This window comes from Chiloscyllium plagiosum, chromosome 5, assembly GCF_004010195.1.
Source record: "Chiloscyllium plagiosum isolate BGI_BamShark_2017 chromosome 5, ASM401019v2, whole genome shotgun sequence".
NCBI lineage: Eukaryota > Metazoa > Chordata > Chondrichthyes > Orectolobiformes > Hemiscylliidae > Chiloscyllium > Chiloscyllium plagiosum.
Window position 1 is genome coordinate 40,822,076 of NC_057714.1, and position 22,358 is coordinate 40,844,433.

The window sequence follows — 22,358 nt, forward strand, 5'->3', positions numbered from 1 at the left end:
CAACTTGTATCACTGAGATCTTCTAGAACTGTGGAATTATATCTGTGATATGTTATCCATATACAATATACGGAGAACAGTACTATTTTATCACCAACAGAGAAGTTCATAAACAACTGAATATATATTTCCACTGGATACAAGAATGTTCTTGTATTAAAATGTTTTGAAAAGATATGCACAATGCTTGCAAATATTTTGTTTCCATATATTTGGCTATCATTTAAACCAACTTCGAGCATAACTGAGATGTTTAAGCAAATCCATCACAAATGACTTAAGCAATATATTCAATTCAACAGTGAACATACTTTCAAATCTAAAATGAACTGTCCAGTTATATTTGATGTTTCAATGGATCATTCCGAAGAAGTCAAACAAAGTTTCATTAAAGTACAGATTTCATAGCTCAACAATATTGGTCAGTATTGGAATAAATCCTTGTTCGAATACAATCAAGTCATTTCTACATTACAGGTAAAATTTCCACTGATTAAAACATTTATTTGAAGTATCATAATTTGTCAAGCATATGTTAATCCAATATTGAAGAAAAAAATTCTAATCTCAACAGTACTTTACACTAAAGTAGCAACTGGGTCTTTTCAAACAGTTCACTATTTACATTAATATACATAAAACATCAAAATGTAAAAGTAAAGCTTTTTTAATAAATCACAAAACAAACAATTCATGCATTCTGTACCCAATAATCATTTTTACATCACATCGCACAAGTGAAAGTATCTCTCAGGTTGACGGCCAACAAACGGCTGTAAACCAGGATACATTACCTCTTTCTCCCACTATTATATGCCACAAGAGTCTTAACGTTTTGTCTGGCTTTCGAATCGTAAGATCATGGTGGATTAGAGGGTGAAAATCGTGGTAGGTAAAGTCCAAATTTGCGTTCAACTCCAGAAAATGTAGAAATGACTAATTTATATCCACCGATGTAGTCTGGATTCCTGCCAGTTAAACTAAATCTAGAATGTGGTAGTGAAATTCCAGATTTTCTCCTATTAGGAAGGAAAGTGAAAACAAAAGGTGGTAGTTAGATGAACAAAGATACCTTAAGAGTTCTAAAGCAAAACACAGTTTAAAGTGTACTACAAACATTTTCTTTAGCTTAAATATAGAAAACAAATTAAGTGAAGACACAAAGTTCTCGCCTTAACAATAATTGATATTTTCTGGTATTGGTTAAAATTATTGGTGGGGGCATTATAAATAATTGAAGGAAAGTTGCACAGAGAAATAACATTGTTGCCAATTAGTAAGGTGAAGCTAAGGGCAGAGTGGTAGATATTTACTTGGACTTCAGTAAAGCCTTTTTTAAGGTTTTGTCCGATAGACTAATTAGTAAAGTTAGATCACATAGGATTCAGTGTGAGCTTGCCAATTGGACACAAAATTGGCTTGACGGTAGGAAACATAGGGTGATGGTGGAGATTGTCGTCAGACTGGAGGGCTGTGTCTAGTGGTGTTCCACAGAAGAGAAAATGCTGGAAAATCTCAGCAGGTCTGGCAGCATCTGTAAGGAGAGATTCCAGCATCTCTCCTTACAGATTTCAGGTTTCAGATTCCAGCATCCGCAATAATTTGCTTTTATTCGGTGTTCCACAGGGATCAGTACTGGGTTCACATTTGCTGTCATTGATATAAACAATATGCATGAGAATATGGAATGCATGGTTAGTAAGCTCGCAGATGACACAAAAATTGGTGGTATGCTACTGTTTTAAAAAATTCTCAAGGTCTTACAAAGGGATCTTAATCAATGGACTGAGGAATGGCAGATGGAGTTTGATTTGGACAAATGCAAGGTATTGCATTTTGGTAAAAAAAAACAAAAACAGGACTTATACAATTAATGGTAGGGCCCTGTGTAGTGTTGTAGAACAGAGAGACCAAGGGATTTAGGTACATAATTCTTTGAGGTTTTTGACACAGGTAGACAGTGTGGTAAAGAAGCAAATGCTTGCCTTCATTGCTAAGATCTTTGAGCATGGAAGTGGGGATGTCATGTTGAGATTGTAAAGAATGTTGGTAAGGTCTGTTCTGGAATACAAAAACAGGACTTATACAATTAATGGTAGGGCCCTGTATAGTGTTGTAGAACAGAGAGACCAAGGGGTTTAGGTACATAATTCTTTGAAGTTTTTGACACAGGTAGACAGTGTGGTAAAGAAGCAAATGCTTGCCTTCATTGCTAAGATCTTTGAGCATGGAAGTTGGGATGTCATGTTGAGATTGTAAAGAATGTTGGTAAGGTCTGTTCTGGAATACTGTGTGCAATTCTGATCACCCAGCTATAGCAAGATTATTATTAAACTGGAAAGTGTTCAGAAAAGATTTAACAGCATATTGCCAGGAATGACTATTTTCAGTGGAACATAGGAGGTTGAGGGGTGACCTTTAAAGTTTATAGAATGATAAGGGGCATAGTTAAGGTAAAAGTAAGGGTATTTTCCCTAGGATGGGGGAGTTTAAACTAGGAGGCATATTTTTAAGGTGGGAGGAGCAAGTTTTAAAAAGGACATGAGGGACAACTTTATTTTTCGTATGTGGAATGCACTGCCAGAGGAAGTGATGGATGCTGAAGCATTTAAAAGACATTTGGATAAGTACATGAATAGGAAAGGTCTGGAGGGATATGAACCTAAAGCAGGCAAGTGGGACTAGTTTAGTTTGGGAACATGGTGCCCGTGGACTAGTTGGACTGAATTAATCTGTTTCCATGCTCTTTGACTCTAGTGTTCTCTATGTACTAGAAATTAAACCTTAAATCACATGGCAGCGAGGTGATATATTCAAATAACTTCCTTTCACCCCAGTGCATTCTAAATATCATCTGAAATAATTTAAGATTTTAATTTTCACTCATCTATCCTGAACATCATTCTTTAAACAGAAAACAAAAAAATGCTAGAAGTCATAGCAGGTTAGGCAGTATTCACAGACATATAGCAATCTAACACTTCATGTCAAGATGACTCTTCATCAGAACTGACGTGCAGTGTAGAGGGGACAGTATTTATGCTAGATCAAAATGTGAGAATAGCAGCATAGCTGTGTTCAACTGCCAAACTCGAAAAAACAGATGGTCCCACTGAGTGGGGGAAGGGAGGAGAGAGGACATGATGCCAAAGAATGCAACAAGTAAAGCTAAAAGGAGGATGTGAAATGGGAGTAGAGTTCACAATCTGAAGGTGTTGAACTCAATATTAAGTCCAAAAGGTTATAAAGTGCTTTGTTCCACTGTAATTCTTTATTTGAAGTTGCTTTCCTGGGAACTAACCTAAGCTTCCTTTTCACCAATTTGAATTTGCATCTCCTAATTTACTATCTTGGTGTACCTCAAAGTAATGCTTCTGCTTTGCATTCTCAATGCTGTTTAACATTTAATATATTTCTATGTTCCTTTCAAGTTTTGTGATTTGAGAGGATTTGTAGCTCAGATTGTGGTTCAGGTTATAAGTTTGCTCACTGAGCTGGTAGATTTGTTCTCAGACATTTCATCACCATGCTAAGTAACATCATCAGTGAGCCTATGGTGAAGCGCTGGCGTTCTGTCCTGCTTTCTGTTTGTGTGTCTTGGTCTGTTGTGGTGGGTGATATCACTTGCAGCTCTTTTCCTGAGAGGTTGGTAAATGAGGTCCAAATCAATGCATTTGTTGATGGAGCTGTGGTTCGAATGCCAGGCCGCTAAGAATTCCCGTACATGTCTTTGTTTATCCTGTCCCAGGATAGATGTATTGTCCCAGTTGAACTGGTGTCCCAGCACCCAGGAACTAAGAGAAGTCGAAGAAACTCACCTATACAACATATTCAAGAACAACAGGTACCTGCTAAGCATAGTCCCCGATTCTTACACAACAAACCTAAACAAGAAGACACAACATGCCCAGAGACTCTAGCCACATTACCATACATTAAAGACATCTCAGAGATGACGACCAGGCTACTCCGGCCCCTAGGCAGCATGGTAGCCCACAAGCGTACCTACATATTGAAGCAGCTCTTGATGGACCTAAAGGATCCTGTATCAACAACCAGCAGAACAAACATCATATACAAAATACCCTGCAAGGACTGCAGCAAAAGCTACATCGGACAGACGGGCAGGATACATGAGCACCAACTAGCCACCAAAAGACATGACCAACTATCACTATTATCCTTACACACAGACGAAGTTCGACTGGGACAACACATCTATCCTGCGGCTAAACAAGACACATTTGGGAATTCCTAGAGACCTGGCATTCAAACCAGAACTCCATCAACAAACACATCGATTTGGACCTCATTTATCAACCTCTCAGAAAAAGAACCAGAAGTGATATCACCCACCCTAACAGACCAAGACACACAAACAGAAAGCGGGACAGAACACCAGCATTTCAACGGAGGCTCACTGATGATGTTATCTAGCATGGTGATGAAATATCTGAGAACAAATCTTTTCAAGATTGTCCTGCTAAATGGCTAAACAAGTTCAGTTCTTCCCAGTCCTTCCTTGTAACTCAATATTTTGATGCTAAGAATCACTGGCCTGTTGCACTAGTCCCTTTGTTTGACTGTTTCCCTCATCTCTTGCTGAGCAAAACTGAATGCAGTACTCAAAGTGCAGTCTGATTTTGAACATTGTGGAGTTTTAGGATTTATTGCTCATCCCTAATTGGCATTCTTGGATACAACAGAGTGTCTTCCTAGATTATTTCACAGGTGTGTTGCTTTGTTTGGAGTGACATATGCCAGACTAGTCAAGAGCAGTAGATTGACTTCCCTAAATGACATTAATGAGTCACATGAATTTTTCCAATAATCCAGCAGTTTCATGGCCACTATTAGAGATACTCTTCAATTTTCAATTTAAATTCTGTATTTGAACTCGAGACCTTGGATCACTGAGTCAGGCCAGCAGGTTACAAGCCCAGTAAGATAACCACTCCTATTAAACCTTTCTCTTTAGCAATTCTATCTCTTCCTGTTAATCTTCTGAATTTTAAGGAGTAGAATCCAAGGTCTTGTAAACTTTTATTTTATTATTAATTTTTGTAATGTGATAGGTAAAACCAACATTTAATTGCCTTTGCAAATGTGTTGCTAAGCTGCATTTGTCATTTGTTGTTAGGGTGGAAGTTTCTGAGATTTGGATCCAGGCAGTGATAAAAACAGTGACAGTAGCAGATGGTGAAATTTGAATGTAATAAAAACTAGAATTAAAAGTTGGCTTAATTTTGACCATGTAATCACTGTCAATTATTATAAAAATCCTTCTGGTTCACTAATGGCCTTTGTGGAAGGAAATCTGTCATCCTTATCGGATCTGCCCTTTGCATGACTCCAGAACCTCTGCGATAAGGTTGACTTTTAACTTGCCTTGAGCTTGCTGTACCATTCAATAGGATCACTGATCCATCAACAATCCTCACATCCTCTTCCCTGTCTTTTCCCCATAAACTTTGATTTCCCCTACTGATCAAGAATCTAAGACATAAATATACACAAGGATCTGCCTCACAGATCTCTGTGGTAAGGAATTCCAAAGCTCTCAACCCTCAGAGATAAAATTCCTCTTCATCTCAGTCTTAAATTGGTACCTTTAATTCTGAAGAGAAAGTGAGGATTGCAGATGCTGGAGATCAGAGTTGAAGAGTGTGGTGCTGGAGAAGCACAGCTGGTCAGGCAGCATCAGAGGAGCAGGAGAATCGACATCTCGAAACGTCGATTCTCCTGCTCCTCGGATGCTGCCTGACCAGTTGTACTTTTCCAGCACCACACTCTTCTACCCTCAATTCTGAGACTATGCCCTCTGATTCTAGATTCATCCATGAGGGGAAAATTCCTCTCAGCATTTACCCTGTCAAGCCCCTGAAGAACCATGTACTTTTCAATGAGACTACCTCTCAGTGTTTTACATTCCAGTAAGTAGAGTCCAACCTGTTTGAACTTTGCTCAAAAGATCTCCATACTGAGGATCATCCTAGTGAACCTTCCCTGAACTGCTGCCAACGGGATAACATATTTTCTTAAATAAGGGGACCAAAACTGCTGTCGTACTCCAGATGTGGTCTCACCTGCACCTTCTGCAGTTGCAATAAGACTGACTTACTCTTATACTTCAATTCCCTTGGAGAAGGCCCAAATTTCTGTTAACCTTCCTGATTACCTGCTGCACCTGTGTGCTAGCTTTCTGTGTCTGTGCAGGTATCCTCAAGTTTATTTGTGTTGCAACTTTCCGCAGTTTTTCTCCATTTAAATAATACAGCAAACATTTTATTAACCAGCACCAATGTGACCAGGAGTGTGTCAATTGATTGAATATTCTAGTTGATCAAAAGGTCCACATAATCAATATACAAACACACATAATTAATCAAAATGTGGTGTGGAGTTATATACATCACAGTTATGCTTTATTTACAGCATAAGTCACTTAAACAATAATGCAACTTTGCCTTAAATAATACATACCAGCAGAGAGCTTTTTCACATACACCCTCAAGTGACTACTTGGAAATTGTGGAGATTGCAATAATACAGTACATTTCTGATATTTGAGGTATATACATTTTCTGGTTTATTGAGAGTGCTGGTTAAAATAAAGTTTACTAAACTATTATCTTTTCTCCCTTCCAGAATGAACAATTGCAACTTTTGCCATATCATGTTCCATTTGTCAATTTTTTGCCCAATTCCTTAACCTATTAATATTTCTGTAAACTGTTTGTATGCCTCTCACAACCTGCCTTTACAACTATTTCTGTGTCATTTGAAAATCTGGCTACAATACATTCACTTTCTTCCAAGTCATTAGTATATACTGTAAACAAGACATTTAGACAGAAATTGTCCTGTTGGGCAAACACAGCATGAGTTCATGAAAGGCAGGTCATGTTTAACTAATCTACTGGAATTCTATGAAGACATTACAAGCACAGTGGACAACGGGGACCCAGTAGATCTGGTGTAGCTAAATTTCCAAAAGGCATTTGACAAGTGCCACACAAAAGGCTGCTACATAAAATAAGTGATACAGGTAACGTAGTGGCATGGATACAGGATTGGTTAACTAACAGGAAATAAAGATTAGGAATAAATGAGTGCTTTTGTGGTTGGCGATTAGTGACTACTGGTATGCCTCAGGGACCAGCACTGGGGAGACTGGACACCTCCTAGCAGAGCGCTTTAGGGAAAATCTCCGGGACACTCGCACCAATCAACCACACCGCCCTGTGGCCCAACATTTCAACTCCCCCTCCCACTCTGCCAAGGACATGGAGGTCCTGGGCCTCCTTCACCGCCGCTCCCTCACCATCCGACGCCTGGAGGAAGAACGCCTCATCTTCCGCCTTGGAACACTTCAACCCCAGGGCATCAATGTGGACTTCAACAGTTTCCTCATTTCCCCTTCCCCAACCTCACCCTAGTTCCAAACTTCCAGCTCAGCAATATCCCCATGGCTTGTCCTACCTGCCTATCTTCTTTTCCACCTATCCACTCCACCCTTCTCCCTGAACTATCACCTTCATCCCCTCCCCCACTCACCTATTGTACTCTATGCTACTTTCTCCCCACCCCCACCCTCCTCTAGCTTATCTCTCCACCCTTCAGGCCCTCTGCCTTTATTCCTGATAAAGGGCTTTTGCCCGAAACGTCAATTTTACTGCTCCTCGGATGCTGCCTGAACTGCTGTGCTCTTCCAGCACCACTAATCCAGAATCTGGTTTCCAGCATCTGCAGTCATTGTTTTTACCTAGTTTAAGTGAGTGGGTAAAGGTCTGGCAGATGAAATACAATGTTAATAAATGTGAAGTCGTCTATTTTGGTGGGAATAACAGTAAAAAAGACTATTATTTGAATGGTAAAAATATTGAAGAATGTTGCTGTGCAGATGGCCCTGCATGAATCACAGAAGGTTGGTCTGCATTTGCAACATGGAATTAAGAAAGCAAATAGAATTTTGTCCTTCATTGCTAAAGGGATTAAGTTGAAAGAGGGAGGTTATGTTGCAGCTATATAGGGTACTGCCTTCAGTTTTGGTCTCTGAGAAACATATACTGGCACTAGAGGAGGTTGATAAGGTTGATTCTGGAGTTTGGGGGTTGGCTTACGAGGTGAGACTGAGTAGACTGGGATTATATTCATTGGAATTTAGAAGAATGAGGGGGGATCTTTATAGAAACATATAAAATTATGAAGGGAATAGATAAGATAGAAGTAGAGAGAATGTTTCCACTGGTGGGGTGGAGGGAGGTGAAACTAGGACAAGAGTGCAAAGTCTCGAAATTAGGGGAGCAGATTTAGGGCTGAATTTGAGAGGGAACATCCTCAAGGTTGTGAATCTGGAATTCTATGACCAATGAAGTAGTTGAGGTTTCTTCATTGAATGTTTTAAAGCTAAGATAGACACTTTTTGAACAGTAAAGAAATTAATGGCTATGGTGAGAGGACAGGTAAGTGGAGCTGAGGCCATGAGAAGATCAGCCATGATCTTATTGAATGGCGAAGCGGGTTCAAAGGGCCAGATGGCCTACTTCTGCTCCTAGTTCTTATGTTCTATATAGTTGTTGTCCCAGCACTGATCCTGTGAAACCCCACTGGTCAGAGGTAGCCAACACAAAAAAGATCACCTTATTCTTACTTGATGTTTCCTGCTAATTAGCCTACTCTCTTTCCATACTAATATACTACCTCAAACATTATATTATAATTTTTTGAGATTCCTTGTCAAACACCTTCTGGAAGTCCAAATACAACATCTACTGATTCTTCTCCATCCACTTTGGTTGAGACTTCTTTGAAAAACTCTAATGGGGATAGACACACTTGAAATGTGGAGCTTATTCAAGGACAAGCTACTGCGGGTCCTTGATAAGTATATTCCTATCAGGCAGGAAGGTAGTTGTCGAGAGAGGGAGCCATGGTTTACTAAAGAAGTTGAAGCTCTTGTCAAGAGGAAGAAGGCAGCTTACATGAGGATGGGGTGTGAAGGCTCAGTTAGGGTACTTGAGAGTTATAAGTTAGCCAGAAAATATCTAAAGAGAGGGCTCAGAAGAGCCAGGAGGGGACATGAGAAGTTGTTGGCTTACAGAATCAAGGAAAACCCAAAGGCCTTCTATAGGTGTATCAGGAATAAAAGAATGACCAGAGTAAGATTAGCGTCAATCAAAGATAATAGTGGAAAGTTGTGTGTAGAATCTGAGGACATGGGGGAAGAGCCTAATGATTACTTTTTAATCAGTATTCACATTGGAAAAGGGCAATATTAGTAAGAGTACGGAGATACAGGCTAAAAATCACACAACACTAGGTTATAGTCCAAGAGGTTTACTTGGAAGCACACTAGCTTTCGGAGTGACGCTCCTTCATCAGGTGGTAGTGGAGGGCTCAATCCCAACACAGAATTTATTGCAAAAATTTACAGTGTGATGTAACTGAAATTATACATTGAAAAGTTGATTGTCTGTTAAGCCTTTCATCTGTTAGAATACCATGATAGTTTCACTTCTTTCATGTGTAAATCACAAAACCTTTTTTTCAAAAAGTTGCATTCCCAGGTTAGCTGTTAACAATGGTGATAGCTAGACAATATGTTGAAGGTGTTGGCCCCCTGTGTACTCTGTCTATGCCATGATGTTCACATTGATTCTAATCTAAAAAGTGAGATAACGGAGTTTTACATGAATGCATGCAGTTTTTGAGCAAAGTACAATGTAACCCTGCAAGTACAAATTTGTCGCTCCGAAAGCTAGTGCGCTTCCAATTAAACCTGGCGTTGTGTGTTTTTTAACTTTAGTCCAACACCGGCATCTCCAAATCATGAGATATTGGCTGTAAGACTACATGGGATTGAGGTTGACAAAGAGCAGGTTTTAGCAATGTTGGAAGATCTGAAAATAGATAAGACCCCTGGGCCGGATGGATTTATCCTCGGATTCCCTGGGAAGCCAGGAGGGAGATTGCTGAGCCTTTGGCTTCGATCTTTATGTCATCATTGTCGACAGGAGTAGTGCCAGAAGACTGGAGGATAGCAAATGTTGTTCCCTTGTTTAAGAAGAGGAGTCGGGATAACCCTGATAATTATAGGCTAGCGAGCTTTACTTTGGTTGTAGGTAAGATGTTGGAAAAGACTATAAGAGATAGGGTTTATAATTATCCGGAAATGAATAATTTGATTAGGGATAGTCAACACGGCTTTGCAAAGGGTAGGTCGTGCCTCACTCACCTTATTGAGTTCTTTGAGAAGGTAACAAAACAGATGGATGAAGGTAAGGTGGTTGATGTGACATATATGGACTCCAGTAAGGCGTTTGATAAGGTTTCACATGGTAGGCTATTGCACAAAATACAGAGTTTCAGGATTGAAGGTGATTTAGCGGTTTGGATCAGAAATTGGCTAGCTGAAAGAAGACAGAGGGTGTAGCTGATGTGAAATGTTCATGCTGGAGTTCAGTTACCAATGGTGTGCCACAAAGATCTGTTTTGGGGCCACTATTGTTTGTCATTTTTATAAATGATATGGAGGTGGGCGTAGAAGGATGGATTAGGAAATTTGCAGATGACACGAAGATAGGCAGAGTTGTGGGTAATGCCGAAGGATGTTGTGGGTTACAGAGGGACATAGCTAAGATGCAGAGCTAGGCTGAGAAGTGGCAAATGGAGTTTAACGCGGAGAAGTGTGAGGTAGTTTGTTTCAGAAGAAGTACCAGGAATGCAGAGTACTAGGCTAATGGTAAACTTCTTGGAAGTGTAGATAAACAGAGAGATCTCGGTGTCCAAGTGCATAAATCCCTGCAAGTTGCCACCCAGGTTGATAGGGTTGTTCAGAAGTCATTTATTGGTAGGGGGATTTAGCTTCAGAGCCACGAGATCATGCTTCAGCTGTACAAGCCGCACCTGGAGTATTGCGTGCAGTTCTGGTCACCACATTATAAAAAAGATGCGGAAGCTTTAGAAAGTGTTCACAGGAGATTTACTAGGATGTTGCATGGTATGGAAGGAAGGTCTTAAGAGGAAAGGCTGAGGGAACTGAGGCTGTTTTCATTGGCAAGAAGGTTGAGAGGTTACGTAATTGAGACGAAAAGATAATCAGAGGATTAGATAGGGTGGACAGTCAGAGTCTTTTTCCTCAACTGGTGAAGGGGACACAGCTTTAAATTGAGGAGTGATAGATATAGGACAGATATCAGGGGTAGCGTTTTTTACTCAGAGAGTATTAGGGGCATTGAATGGCCTGCCTGCAACTGTAGTAGACTCACCAACATTAAAGGCATTTAAATGGGCATTGGACATACATTTGGATAATAATGGAACGGCGTAGGTTAGAAAGGCAATAGATTAATTTCACAGGGTGGTGCAACATCGAGGGCCAAAGAGCCTGTACTGTGCTCTAACGTTCTATGTTCTAAATTAGTCAAATACGAATTCCCTTTCATGAAACCATGCTGACTCTGCTTCATTAGATTTTGGTTTCCCAAATGTTCTGCTAACACTTATTTAGTAATTGATTCCAATACTTTTCTAACAGTCAATGTCAGGCTCATTAGCCTATAGTTATTTGCATTTAGACTACCTTTTTAAATAGGGATGTCACATCAGCAGTTTTCTAATCCTCTGGTGGATCATTAGACTCCAAGGATTTTTGGAAAAATTACAACCAATGCATCCACTATCTGTGTATCCTCTCTTTTAGGTTCCAAGCCATTAGAGCCGTGGAACCCATCTGCCTTCAGCCCCATTCATTTGTGTAATTCGCTACTCCTCTAGTGATGGCAATGGTACTTAATTCCTCCTTAAACTACCTTTAGCTACAAGACAATGAAAGTGTCAATCATTCAGACTTTTTATATTATTAAAAACAGAAACTGCATCTATCTGCTTACTTACCAATTGAAGATTTTTAGAGACATTGAGGTTTATAATACAAAGAAAGACTGCAGCTTATTGACTCTGTACCAGTCAGAAATACCCACCTAACTAATCCAATCCCTTTTTTCAGGCACTTGACCTCGAATCTTGTATGCCTTGGCATCACAAGTGTACATCTAAATACTGAAATATTATTAAGGTTTCTACCTCTACCACTCTTACAGGCAGTGGATTCCAGATTCACACCACCCTCTGAGTAAAAATCTTTTTCCCTTCACATCCCCTCTAAACCTCCTTACCTTAGATCTATGCCCCCTGGTCACTGATCCTTGCACCAAGGGAATGTTCCTTCCCTATGACCCTTACAATTTTACATATATCAATCAGGTAACTCCTTTCCTTAGTCTTTGCTCCAAAGAAAGTAACCTCCATCTATCCAATGTCTCTTCATTATTGAAAGTCTCCAGCCCCGGCAACATCCTGGGAAATCTTCTCTGCATCATCTCCAGTGCAATATATCCTCCCTATAAAGTGGAATCCAGAACTGCACATAGTACTCTAGCTGTGGCCTAACTAATGGTTTATACAGTTCCAACATAAACTCCACATGTCAGCAAAATATTCCATATGCCTTCTTCATCATTTTATCTATTTGTTCCACAATCTTAAGGGACTGATGGACATGCACACCAAGGTTCCTACAGGTCATTATGTGTTCCCTTGCCTTAAGTGTCCTGCCAAAGTGCATCACTCCATATTTATCTGGATTGAATTCAATTCGCCATGGATCAGCCCATCTGACCAGTTTGTCTATATCCTCCTATATCCTCATCACTATTTACCAATTTTTGTAACATCTGCAAACTTATTGATCAACACTACTACATTCAAGTCTAAAGCATTTATAGATGTGACAAACAGCAAGGGCCCCAACACTGATCCCTGCGGAACCCAACTGGACACAAACTTCCAGCCAGAAAGCACCCCATGACAATCATAATCTAGCACCCAGCCAATTCTGGACCCAATTAGCCAAACTGCCTTAGATCCCATGGCCCGTACCTTCATATCAGTATTCCAGAAGCAATGAGTACCACCTACAAGATTCAGTGCAACAAGGATCTGTACACAGTTTCTCCAAACCCACAAACACTACTATCTAGAAGGACAAATGTAGCAGAGACATGGGAACAACACCACTTGTAAGTTTCCCTCCAAGGAACATACCATCCTTACTTGGAAATATAGGGTTGCTGCTTCAGTATTGTTGGATCAAAATTCTGGAACTAGCTCCTTAATAGGTGTACTGGACTTCACTGGTTCAAGAAAGCAGTGCACCACCACCTTCTAAGGGCAACGAAGAATGGGCAGTAAATTCCATATCTCTGAATGAAATTTTTTAAAAATTGAAAACTGCTCATATTTGGGAATTACTTATGGTGCATATTTCAGGGGCTGGTTGGCTCAGTTGGATATCATTTAATTCAGAATAATATCAGTTTTTTTTTTAAAAACTGATCTTCATATCACTTGTTTTGTTTCCAAATACCTTATCTGTGTCATCCAGCTATTAAGCCTACATTGAAAGCAGTTATTTCTATTTAGCTTATTTAACTTGGCAAAATATTCTTCATCTTTCTTTTCTCTTAAAATACCGACTTCTCAAGTCTATCATTGAAACTGTATTATTTTATCCATGCAACAATTCTGCTATCTCTCCTTTGTATGCTTTCTGGAGCAGGGCTCAAAATACATGGGGCCAGTGGACAAATTCAAACGCTGCCAAAAATAATGGGAAAATTCAAGCAATGAAAATTCAAAGGAGTGAGCAATGAAAGAAAAGTCACCTATGAACATGTGACAAAATCTGTGAGGATCTGCTCCTTCAATCTGCTGCACCTATTGCTGATAAGTTCACTAGTGAGATGCAATTGAATCTATCAGCAGAAAATATGTTACAGTAGCTTCTGAGGCTGGAGGAGCAACGTGAAAATAAGTGGCAGTGCAACAACGTGAACAACAAAGAGACTGCAAGGGTAAGAGAGGAATGTCTTTATTTATTAATCTATCGAATGTGGTCATCGCTGGCTAGGGCAGCATTTACTGCTTATCCCTAACCGCAGCTGATGAGTTGGCAGTAAGCTATCGCTTTGAACTGGTACAGTCTTTGGTGTGTAGATACACCCATATTGCTGTTAGGAAGGGAGCTTCCACCCTGTGACAATGAAAACTCTGCAATACAGTTTCAAGTCAGGGTGCTGTGTGGTTTGAAGGAGAACTTGCAGATGATGGTATTCCCTTGCACCTGTGCTTGTCATTCCATGTGGTATCGGTCACAGGAAGGAGCTATGGTGATTTACTGCAGTGCATTTTGTAAGTGATACACAATACTGCCATTCTGTGGTAAAGGGAGTGGATGTTGATGGTGGTGCATGGGTTGCCAATCAAGCAGACTGCTTTCTTCTAGATAGTATTGAACCTCCTGTTATAGTTGCACTCATCCAGACAAGCACAAAGTATGCCATCACATTGTGGAATGGTACTTTGTAAATCATGGGTTTAGATCAGAGTGGTGCTGGAAAAGCACAGCAGGTCAGGCAGCATCCGAGGAGCAGGAATATCGCTGTTTCGGGCAAAAGCCCTTCATCAGGAAGCCTGATGAAGGGCTTTTGCCAGAAACGTCGATTTCCCTGCTTCTCGGATGCTGCCTGACCTGCTGTGCTTTTCCAGCACCACTCTGATCTAAACTCTCATTTCCAGCATCTTCAGTCCTCACTTTTGCCCTTTGTATATCATGAACAGACGTTAGAGAAATAGGAGGTAAGTTACATACTTCAGTTATTTCTTAACCTCTAAACTATTCATGGAGCTATACACAGTATTTATGTGTTGAAAAATGTGGTGCTGGAAAAACACAGCAGGCCAGGCAGCATCCGAAGAGCAGGAAAATCGACGTTTCGGGCATAAGCCCTTCTTCAGGAATGCCTGATGAAGGGCTTTTGCCCGAAACGTCGATTTCCCTGCTCCTCAGACGCTGCCTGGCCTGCTGTGTTTTTCCAGCACCACATTTTTCAACTCTGGTACTCCAGCATCTGCAGTCCTCACTTTCTCACAGTATTTATGTGGTCAAATTCAGGTTCTGATCAATGGTAACTTCATGATTGAAAGCAGAAATTTGTATTTCCAGGACATGATCCGCATGGACACAGCTGCAAAGGGCCAAGACGCTACAGAGGAGACAGCTTGCAACGTCAGGAAGCTGTGAAGATAAGAGCTTCTGAAGGACAGAAACTGTACTACTTTAGTGACCAGGCTGTAAAGGAGAGAGGCGTGGAGGAGTCAGGGGGTGCAAAGAAGAGAGATTTTGAAAACAGTTTTAAAATTATCAAATGAACACTCAGTCAAATGCAAGCCAGGAAAACCTGAAGCCACTGAGGTCATGACTTTCTTTCAAATGAATGTTGTTATGGACTAGGCCAGACCATTCAAAACATTCTTCAGCAGGCAACCCAGACCATAACTTTGCAATTTATTTTGGTAAGCGTACAGTGAGAATTACCCAGAATAAACTAGCTAGGTTGACAACTAGATTTTAAAACAGACAGAAATGTATTTACAAAATTACACAATGAAACACAAAGAACAAAATAAGGAAACCCTCCAGAACTCAGTCTATCCAAACTAGACATAATTATGTTGTTCTGAATATGCACAACAGTCACAATAAGCAAACCCGCTTAAAACACAGTTTAAAAAATGGAACAGATGCTTACAGATTGAAGTTAGAAGGGCAGAAAGAAAGAAAGAGAGTGAGAGAGAGAGAAAGAGAGAGAGTTTCCACATTGTTGAACCCTCAACTAGTTTGGGTCTCAACTGCTCAGCTGGAGAGCTGACCACTCCCCTTCCATTATACAGGTCACTTCTAAAACATGACCACTTTGGCCTTAAGTCTCATCTGTTTACATAGAAACAAAGAGGCCTTTCAACACCATTTAATCTCTGTACCAAACCAATCTAATTGGCACCGGGAAATCTTTATGACACCTCTGAAAACAAAACCAAGGACACAGTTTTCTTGAGAAAAGGAACAGTGTTTAGAAAAAAGGGACCAGCTGTGTGACACCTCCCCCCTTAAAAACATGACCCATCACTACCAAAAGATGGCTTCATTTTTTAAAACCCTTCAAAACTGGGTTTGTAGTCTAAACACACATATACTGTATACTAACTATAAACACACAAACATGCACAACCACATGCAAATTGTGGCCGCGGCCCACCCGCCACTGAACGTCCCCATATCTCATTCGAGTCTCAATAACGCATGGGCAATCATATTTTTGCGAACTATCACATGCACAATTGCCAAATTGAACGGCTGCAACAAGCTCCATCTAAACTGTCTGGCATTTTTATCTTTAAATTTTTCCACAAATGTCAATGGTTATGGTCAGTATATACGATTGTCTCAGATGCATTGCTGCTAATATAAACACTGAAATGTTGTAATGCCAGCACCAAGCTTAAAGTCTCTTTCTTCACCACTTAATATTTCTGTTGATGAACGTGCAACTTCCTGGAAAAATACCCGATGGGTCTCTCTATTCCCTCATCATCCTCCTGCAGGAGCACCGCACCAACACCTACATTACTGGCATCGATAGCCACCTTGAAAGGCTTCGTGTAATCCGGTGTGGCTAACACTGGGGCTGTGGTTTTAAGGCTGTCAAATGCCTTTTGACAGTTCATTATCCACTGAAACTTCTTGCCCTTTTTAACAATTCAGTGAGTGGGACAGCCATACTGCTAAAGTTCGGCTCAAATGTTCGGTAAAATCCACGCAACCACAGGAATTGTAGTCCTGCTTTTATTCATCGACGGTGTGGGTAATTCTCCAATTACTTTTGTTTTCGCATCCCATGGGACCATTTGTCCATGTCCAATAACATTGCCCAGGAAGGTGACTTGGACGTTGGCAAATTCACTTTTAGCTTGGTTTACAACCAAGTTTGCCTTCCGAAGTCAATCAAACAAGTCCGATAAATGCTGTAAATGTTCCTTCCATGAGTGACTAAAAATCACCAGGTCATCAATATTCACCACACAGTTGGGTAATCCAGCAATGACCTTATTTGTCAGTCTCTGAAAAGTGGTTGGAGCGTTTTTCATACCAAATAACATGATTTTGAACTGATAGAGTCCATTTGGCGTTACAAAAGCTGAAACTATCTTTGTTCCTTGCCAGCAGCCTCTGAGCAAGTAAAACTTATAAATATAAGTTGCTTGTCCCACCTTTTCAACACAGCCCTCCAACTGTGGAATTGGATATGCATCAGTCTTTGTAACAGCGTTGACTTTGCGATAGTCCACACATAATCGTTGGGTGACATCTGGCTTTGGTACCATGACTATGGGTGAGTTCCAGTCACTGTAACTCACTTTGATTATGCCATCTTGGAGCATGCACTCTATCTTCTTCAGAACCTGTGCCAACTTTAGAGGGTTATGCTTATAAGGGTGTTGCTTAATCAGAACAGCATCTCCTATATCTACATCATGCACAATTAGATTAATATTTCTCAGTTTATTTCCGCATATCTCCCCATGTGATAATAATTGCTCTTTCAGGTCATTTTGATTTTCTTGTGGAAGGTAACTCAATAATTTATCCTAATTTTTGACAACTTCCTCATTGTCCAATTGATTTGAGGAATGTCCAATTCAGAATCCTCTGAACTTGGTTCTTCCTTCTGTGCAGTAATCATTAACACACTCTCCTCTTGCTTTTCTTCCCTATCAAAATAGCTTTTGAGCATATTCACATGACACACTGAGATTTCTTTCTGTCTGGAGTCCTTATCAAGTAGTTCACCTCAATCAATTTCTTCTCGATTTGATAAGGTCCACTAAAACTTGCTTTTAAAGGTTCACCTGTTACTGGAAGTAACACCAATATCTTATCCCCAATTGCAAAATTGAAAATTTGTGATTTCTTATCCACTTCCTGTTTCATTGTATGCTGTGATACTTTTAAATGCTGTCCAGCCAACTCTCCAGCTCTATTTAATCATTCTCTAAAATTTGGCACATAGTCCAAATGGGCGGTCTCTGAATTCTGACTTATTAATTTCTCCTTAATCAATTTTTATGGTCCTCTTACTTCATGCCCAAAAATTAAGTCAAATGACTGAATTTGGTCGATTCATTCGGTATACCTCTGATCACAAAAAGTACAAACGGATCTCCCTTATCCCAGTGATCTGGATAATTCTGACCATAAGCCCACAACTTGGTCTTCAGTGTTTGATGCCATCTCTCTAGTGCTCCCTGCGATTCAGGATGGTATACAGTAGATTTAAATTGTTTTATTCCAAAGTTAGCCATAAACTCCTTGAATAGTTTGGATGCAAAGTTTGATCCTTGATCAGACTGGATTTCTATTGGCAGTCCGTATCTAGTAAAAAATTTAAATAATTCTTCTACAACCATTTTAGCTGTGATGTTGCCTCTGGAAATCTCGTCAACACATTCATTATTGTTAATAAATACTTATGCCCACATTTTGTTTGAGGTAGGGGAACCTACACAATCAATCAAGGCTCTTGTGAAAGGTTCCTCAAATGCTGGAATAGATGTTAAAGGTGCAGGTTTTATTAGTTTCTGTGGTTTTCCGATTAGCTGACATGAATGACACATCTGGCAAAATTCAATTACATCCTTGTGTAGTCCAGACCATAAAAATATCTTTGTATTTTATCCTATGTTTTCCTCACCTCTAAATAACCTCCAAGTGGTAGCTCATACGCCACTAGCAGCACCTCCTTTCTATACCATACTGGCAAAACAATTTGATGAATCTTTGCCATTTCTCACCTGCTAGAATGTGTAATTGTCTCCATTTCCTCATTAAGACATCATTTGTTAAGTAATAAGACACAGGGATGCATTTACTTTCTCTGCAAATGCCTTTTGATACAACTGTTTTAGGTTCTCACCTTTCTGCTGTAACTCAATCAGCTTAGCAGAACTAAAGATACATGCATGTTTACCTATTTGATCCTTCTCTGTTCCACTTATCTGATCAAAAAAAGTCTCAGATAAAGCTGTCAGCTTCCTTATCTGTGCCTTTTAATCTCTCTTGCTTCAACTTGATCCTCTGTAATCTTGTGACCACACAACCAGGGAAAGTTCCTGAATAAAGATCCTTCATTTCTTCAGTTGCCTGCACCCCCACTGGCTGTTCAATGCCTACCGGTGAATCAGCTATATCATCTGCAAGGACAAATTGTATTCCTGGAGCTGAGAGTTGGTCCAGTATTCCTATCACAAATCCTCCATTCTTCTCTGGACACTCTAGCCTTACTTTACATAATGAGCGGTTTTGTCTCACCATGGATTCCTGTTACCAATATCCTTTTGGCAATAGTCTGCCAGGGGTACATGTCTCCTCATCCTTCAGCATTACAGACTGAGTTGAGAGTGTGGTGCTGGAAAAGCACAGCAGGTCAGGCAGCATCCGAGGATCAGGAGAATTGACATTTCAGGCATAAGCTCTTCAACAGGAATGAAGCCTCACCTCTACGCTCCCGGATTAATGAGCCTGACAAAGCTTTTCAGTATCACAGGCTGAGAGGATCCTGTGTCCCGTAATATTGTAACCTCTTTACCTGCTACTCCTGGCCTATGTGAATAAACTTTACCGTTGCATGTATATTTTTAAGCCTATCAGGCACTTCCTCCTTAACCAACTTCTGATCATCTTTTACACTCTGATGCAGCTTTCTAGCTTCCGCTGTGCTTTCTGTTACCACTCCAACAAAACTCCCAGACTTGTCCATTTTTTCTACATCTGGCTTTCTCCTAGCCTACCAACACTAATTTTGTGTGGCCCACTTTATTACTATGAAAATACCAGAGCTTTTTAACTTCTTTGTCCCCTTCAAGTGTTTCTTTTTACCCTGTGGTAAGTTATCCTTATGATCTTCACTGAGATTTACTTTTCCCTTTCCACATGAGGATTTCTCTTTGCCCCAATTTCTATCGCTTATGGACTGAAATTGATTCTGGAAGCCAAACCGTGTTTTATGAACCAGCTCATCATCATCAGCCACTTCAGCTGCTGACCTTGCTGCTTTAACTCTCTGCTCTTCCACATGAGTTCACACTACTTCCTCACTCAGGTTACCTTCAGCCTTTATTTCCAGCCTTTTAAGCTGACTTTCCTTTTTAAGTGTCAGTTTCTGAAGTTCAAACACTCTCTTTCTCTCTGTTCTGCTGCTCTCTCTTTTCCCTCTCTTCTGCTTTTCATAACTTAAACTGTTTCATTTCCGCTGCCCTTTCTTTATCTCTCACCTCTAACTCAAGCTGCTTCTTTTGCAAATGAATTCTTGCCATCTCTATAGATTCTGATGGTTTCTCCAGCAAGTTTAAATGCTAAGTAATTATCTCTCCTTTCCTCACAGAAGCAGGCAGTTCCAATTCCAGTTTCTCTGCTAGTTCCTGCAGCTTGGTCTTATTCACCTTTTGCAAAACTTCCAAATTCACCGCATCCATATCCAGAAAACTTTTAGCGACTGAAAGAGCCATTACTATCCTAAGTTTTGTCTCCCCAACCAAACCAACACCCAAAATAAAGACACTAGCACCTACCACTCACTGTTTAAAATCCTGCAAAGAGCCCCAGTCTGTTATGGACTAGGCCAGACCACTCATAACATTCTTGAGCAGACAACCCAGACCATAGCTTTGCAATTTATTTTGGTAAGCGTACAGTGAGAATTACCCAGAGTAAACTAGCTAGGTTGACTACTAGATTTTAGAACAGACAGAAATGTATTTACAAAATTACACATGAAACACAAAGAACAGAATAAGGAACCCCTCCAGAACTCAGTCTATCCAAACTAGACTTAATTATGCTGTTCAGAATATGCACAACAGTCGCAATAAGCAAGCCCCCTTAAAACATAGTTGAAAAATTGAACAGATGCTTACAGGTTGAAGTTAGAAGGGCAGGAGAGAGAGTTTCCACACAGCTCACTGTTGAACGCCCAACTAGTTTTGGACTGAATTGCTCAGATAGAGAGCTGACCATTCCCCTTTTAGTATACACACACGTCACTTCTAACACATGACCACTTTGGCCTAAAGTCTCATCTGTTTACATATAAACAAAAAGGCCTCTTAATACCCTTTAATGTCTGTACCAAACCAGTCTAATCGGCACCAGGAGATGTTTGCGACCCCTCTGAAAAACACACAAGGACACAGTATCCTTCAGAAGAGGAACAGCTTTTAGAAAAAAACAGACCAGCTTTGTGCCAATGTGTGGAGTCTCAAACTTAAGGCTGCATAAATTCAGGAGTCACGATGTAATGAAACATTATAATAAACAAAAACACAAATTGCTGGAAAAGTTCAGTAGGTCTGGCAGCATCTATGGAGAGAAATCAGAATTAACGTTTTGGATCCAGTGACCCTTCCTCAGAACTTATGGTGAGTCGGAAAATGTCAGTTTATGTGCAGAAAATAGGGTGGAGGAGGGGTAAAGAGTAAACAATGAGTGGGAATAGAGCCCAAAGAGAAAGGAGAACAGTTGGACAAACAAAGAAGTGAAAAACAATCTCGCTAATACAGTGAATAGCTATTAATGAGAACTGTTAGTGGCTAACAATGAGCTGTATATGATAGCAGACTGTTAACAAGGCCTGGTATGTGGGGGCTGGGGTAAAGACATGGCAGAGCTTAGGCCCTAATATTGAGTCCAGAAAGTTGTAGGGTCCCCAATTAGAAAATGAGGTGTTGTTTTCCAATCTGCACTGAGCTTCGCTAGAGCCCTGCAGCAAGCCTGAGATAGAGATGTTGGCCAGGGAACAGAGTGATGTTTTGAAATGGTAGGCAATCCGAAGCTCAGGGTCCTTTTTTCAGAATTGTGGTGACTGTTTTAGACACAAACATGGAAAGACTTTGCAAATACAGTGTAAGTCTGTTATATTGTGCTTCAATATGTGAATTTTCTTATAGCTCAGAGTTCTCATGATTCCCAAAAGAGGTAGACCTTTATTTAAATCTTTGCTAATCTTGTACAAATAGTACAAGATAAGTATTTATTTATTAATGCATTCCTGATTTCATTTTCTGGGCAGCCGCAACAATGTTATAACAGATTTCTACTTTGCTAAGGTGCCAAACTGTAACAAATAATTTGCACTTTTGTAGAGCTTTTTGTGACTGTTAGACATCCTAAAGTACTTTACAGTTAACTAAATACTTTGGAAAAATAGTCACAGTTGTAATGAAGGAAATGTAAAGGAGTAAATGAATAAATAATTTGGTGAATCTAAGATTAGCATAAACTGATTCACTCGCCCCTGCCTCTGATATGTCTGCACAGTCAATCAAATAGATGGCCAATTAGGGTGATCCAACAGGAAGGAGATAATTTATAGGTGCAAAGGAAGGTTGCTTCCTGACTGCAA

The 22,358-nt window shown here is 40.1% G+C and overlaps 1 protein-coding gene across 2 annotated transcripts in view; it reads right to left on the reverse strand.

Moving 5' to 3' along the window:
- Positions 1–220: 220 nt before the first annotated feature.
- Positions 221–22,358, reverse strand: part of LOC122549822 (calcium-binding mitochondrial carrier protein Aralar2) — a 284,028-nt gene continuing 261,890 nt past the window's right edge. For both annotated transcript variants that reach the window (XM_043689903.1, XM_043689904.1), the window contains exon 18: positions 221–1,019. In XM_043689903.1, coding sequence (XP_043545838.1) covers positions 860–1,019 — 160 coding nt within the window. In that variant the 3' untranslated portion in view covers positions 221–859. The remainder of the gene's footprint in view (positions 1,020–22,358) is intronic.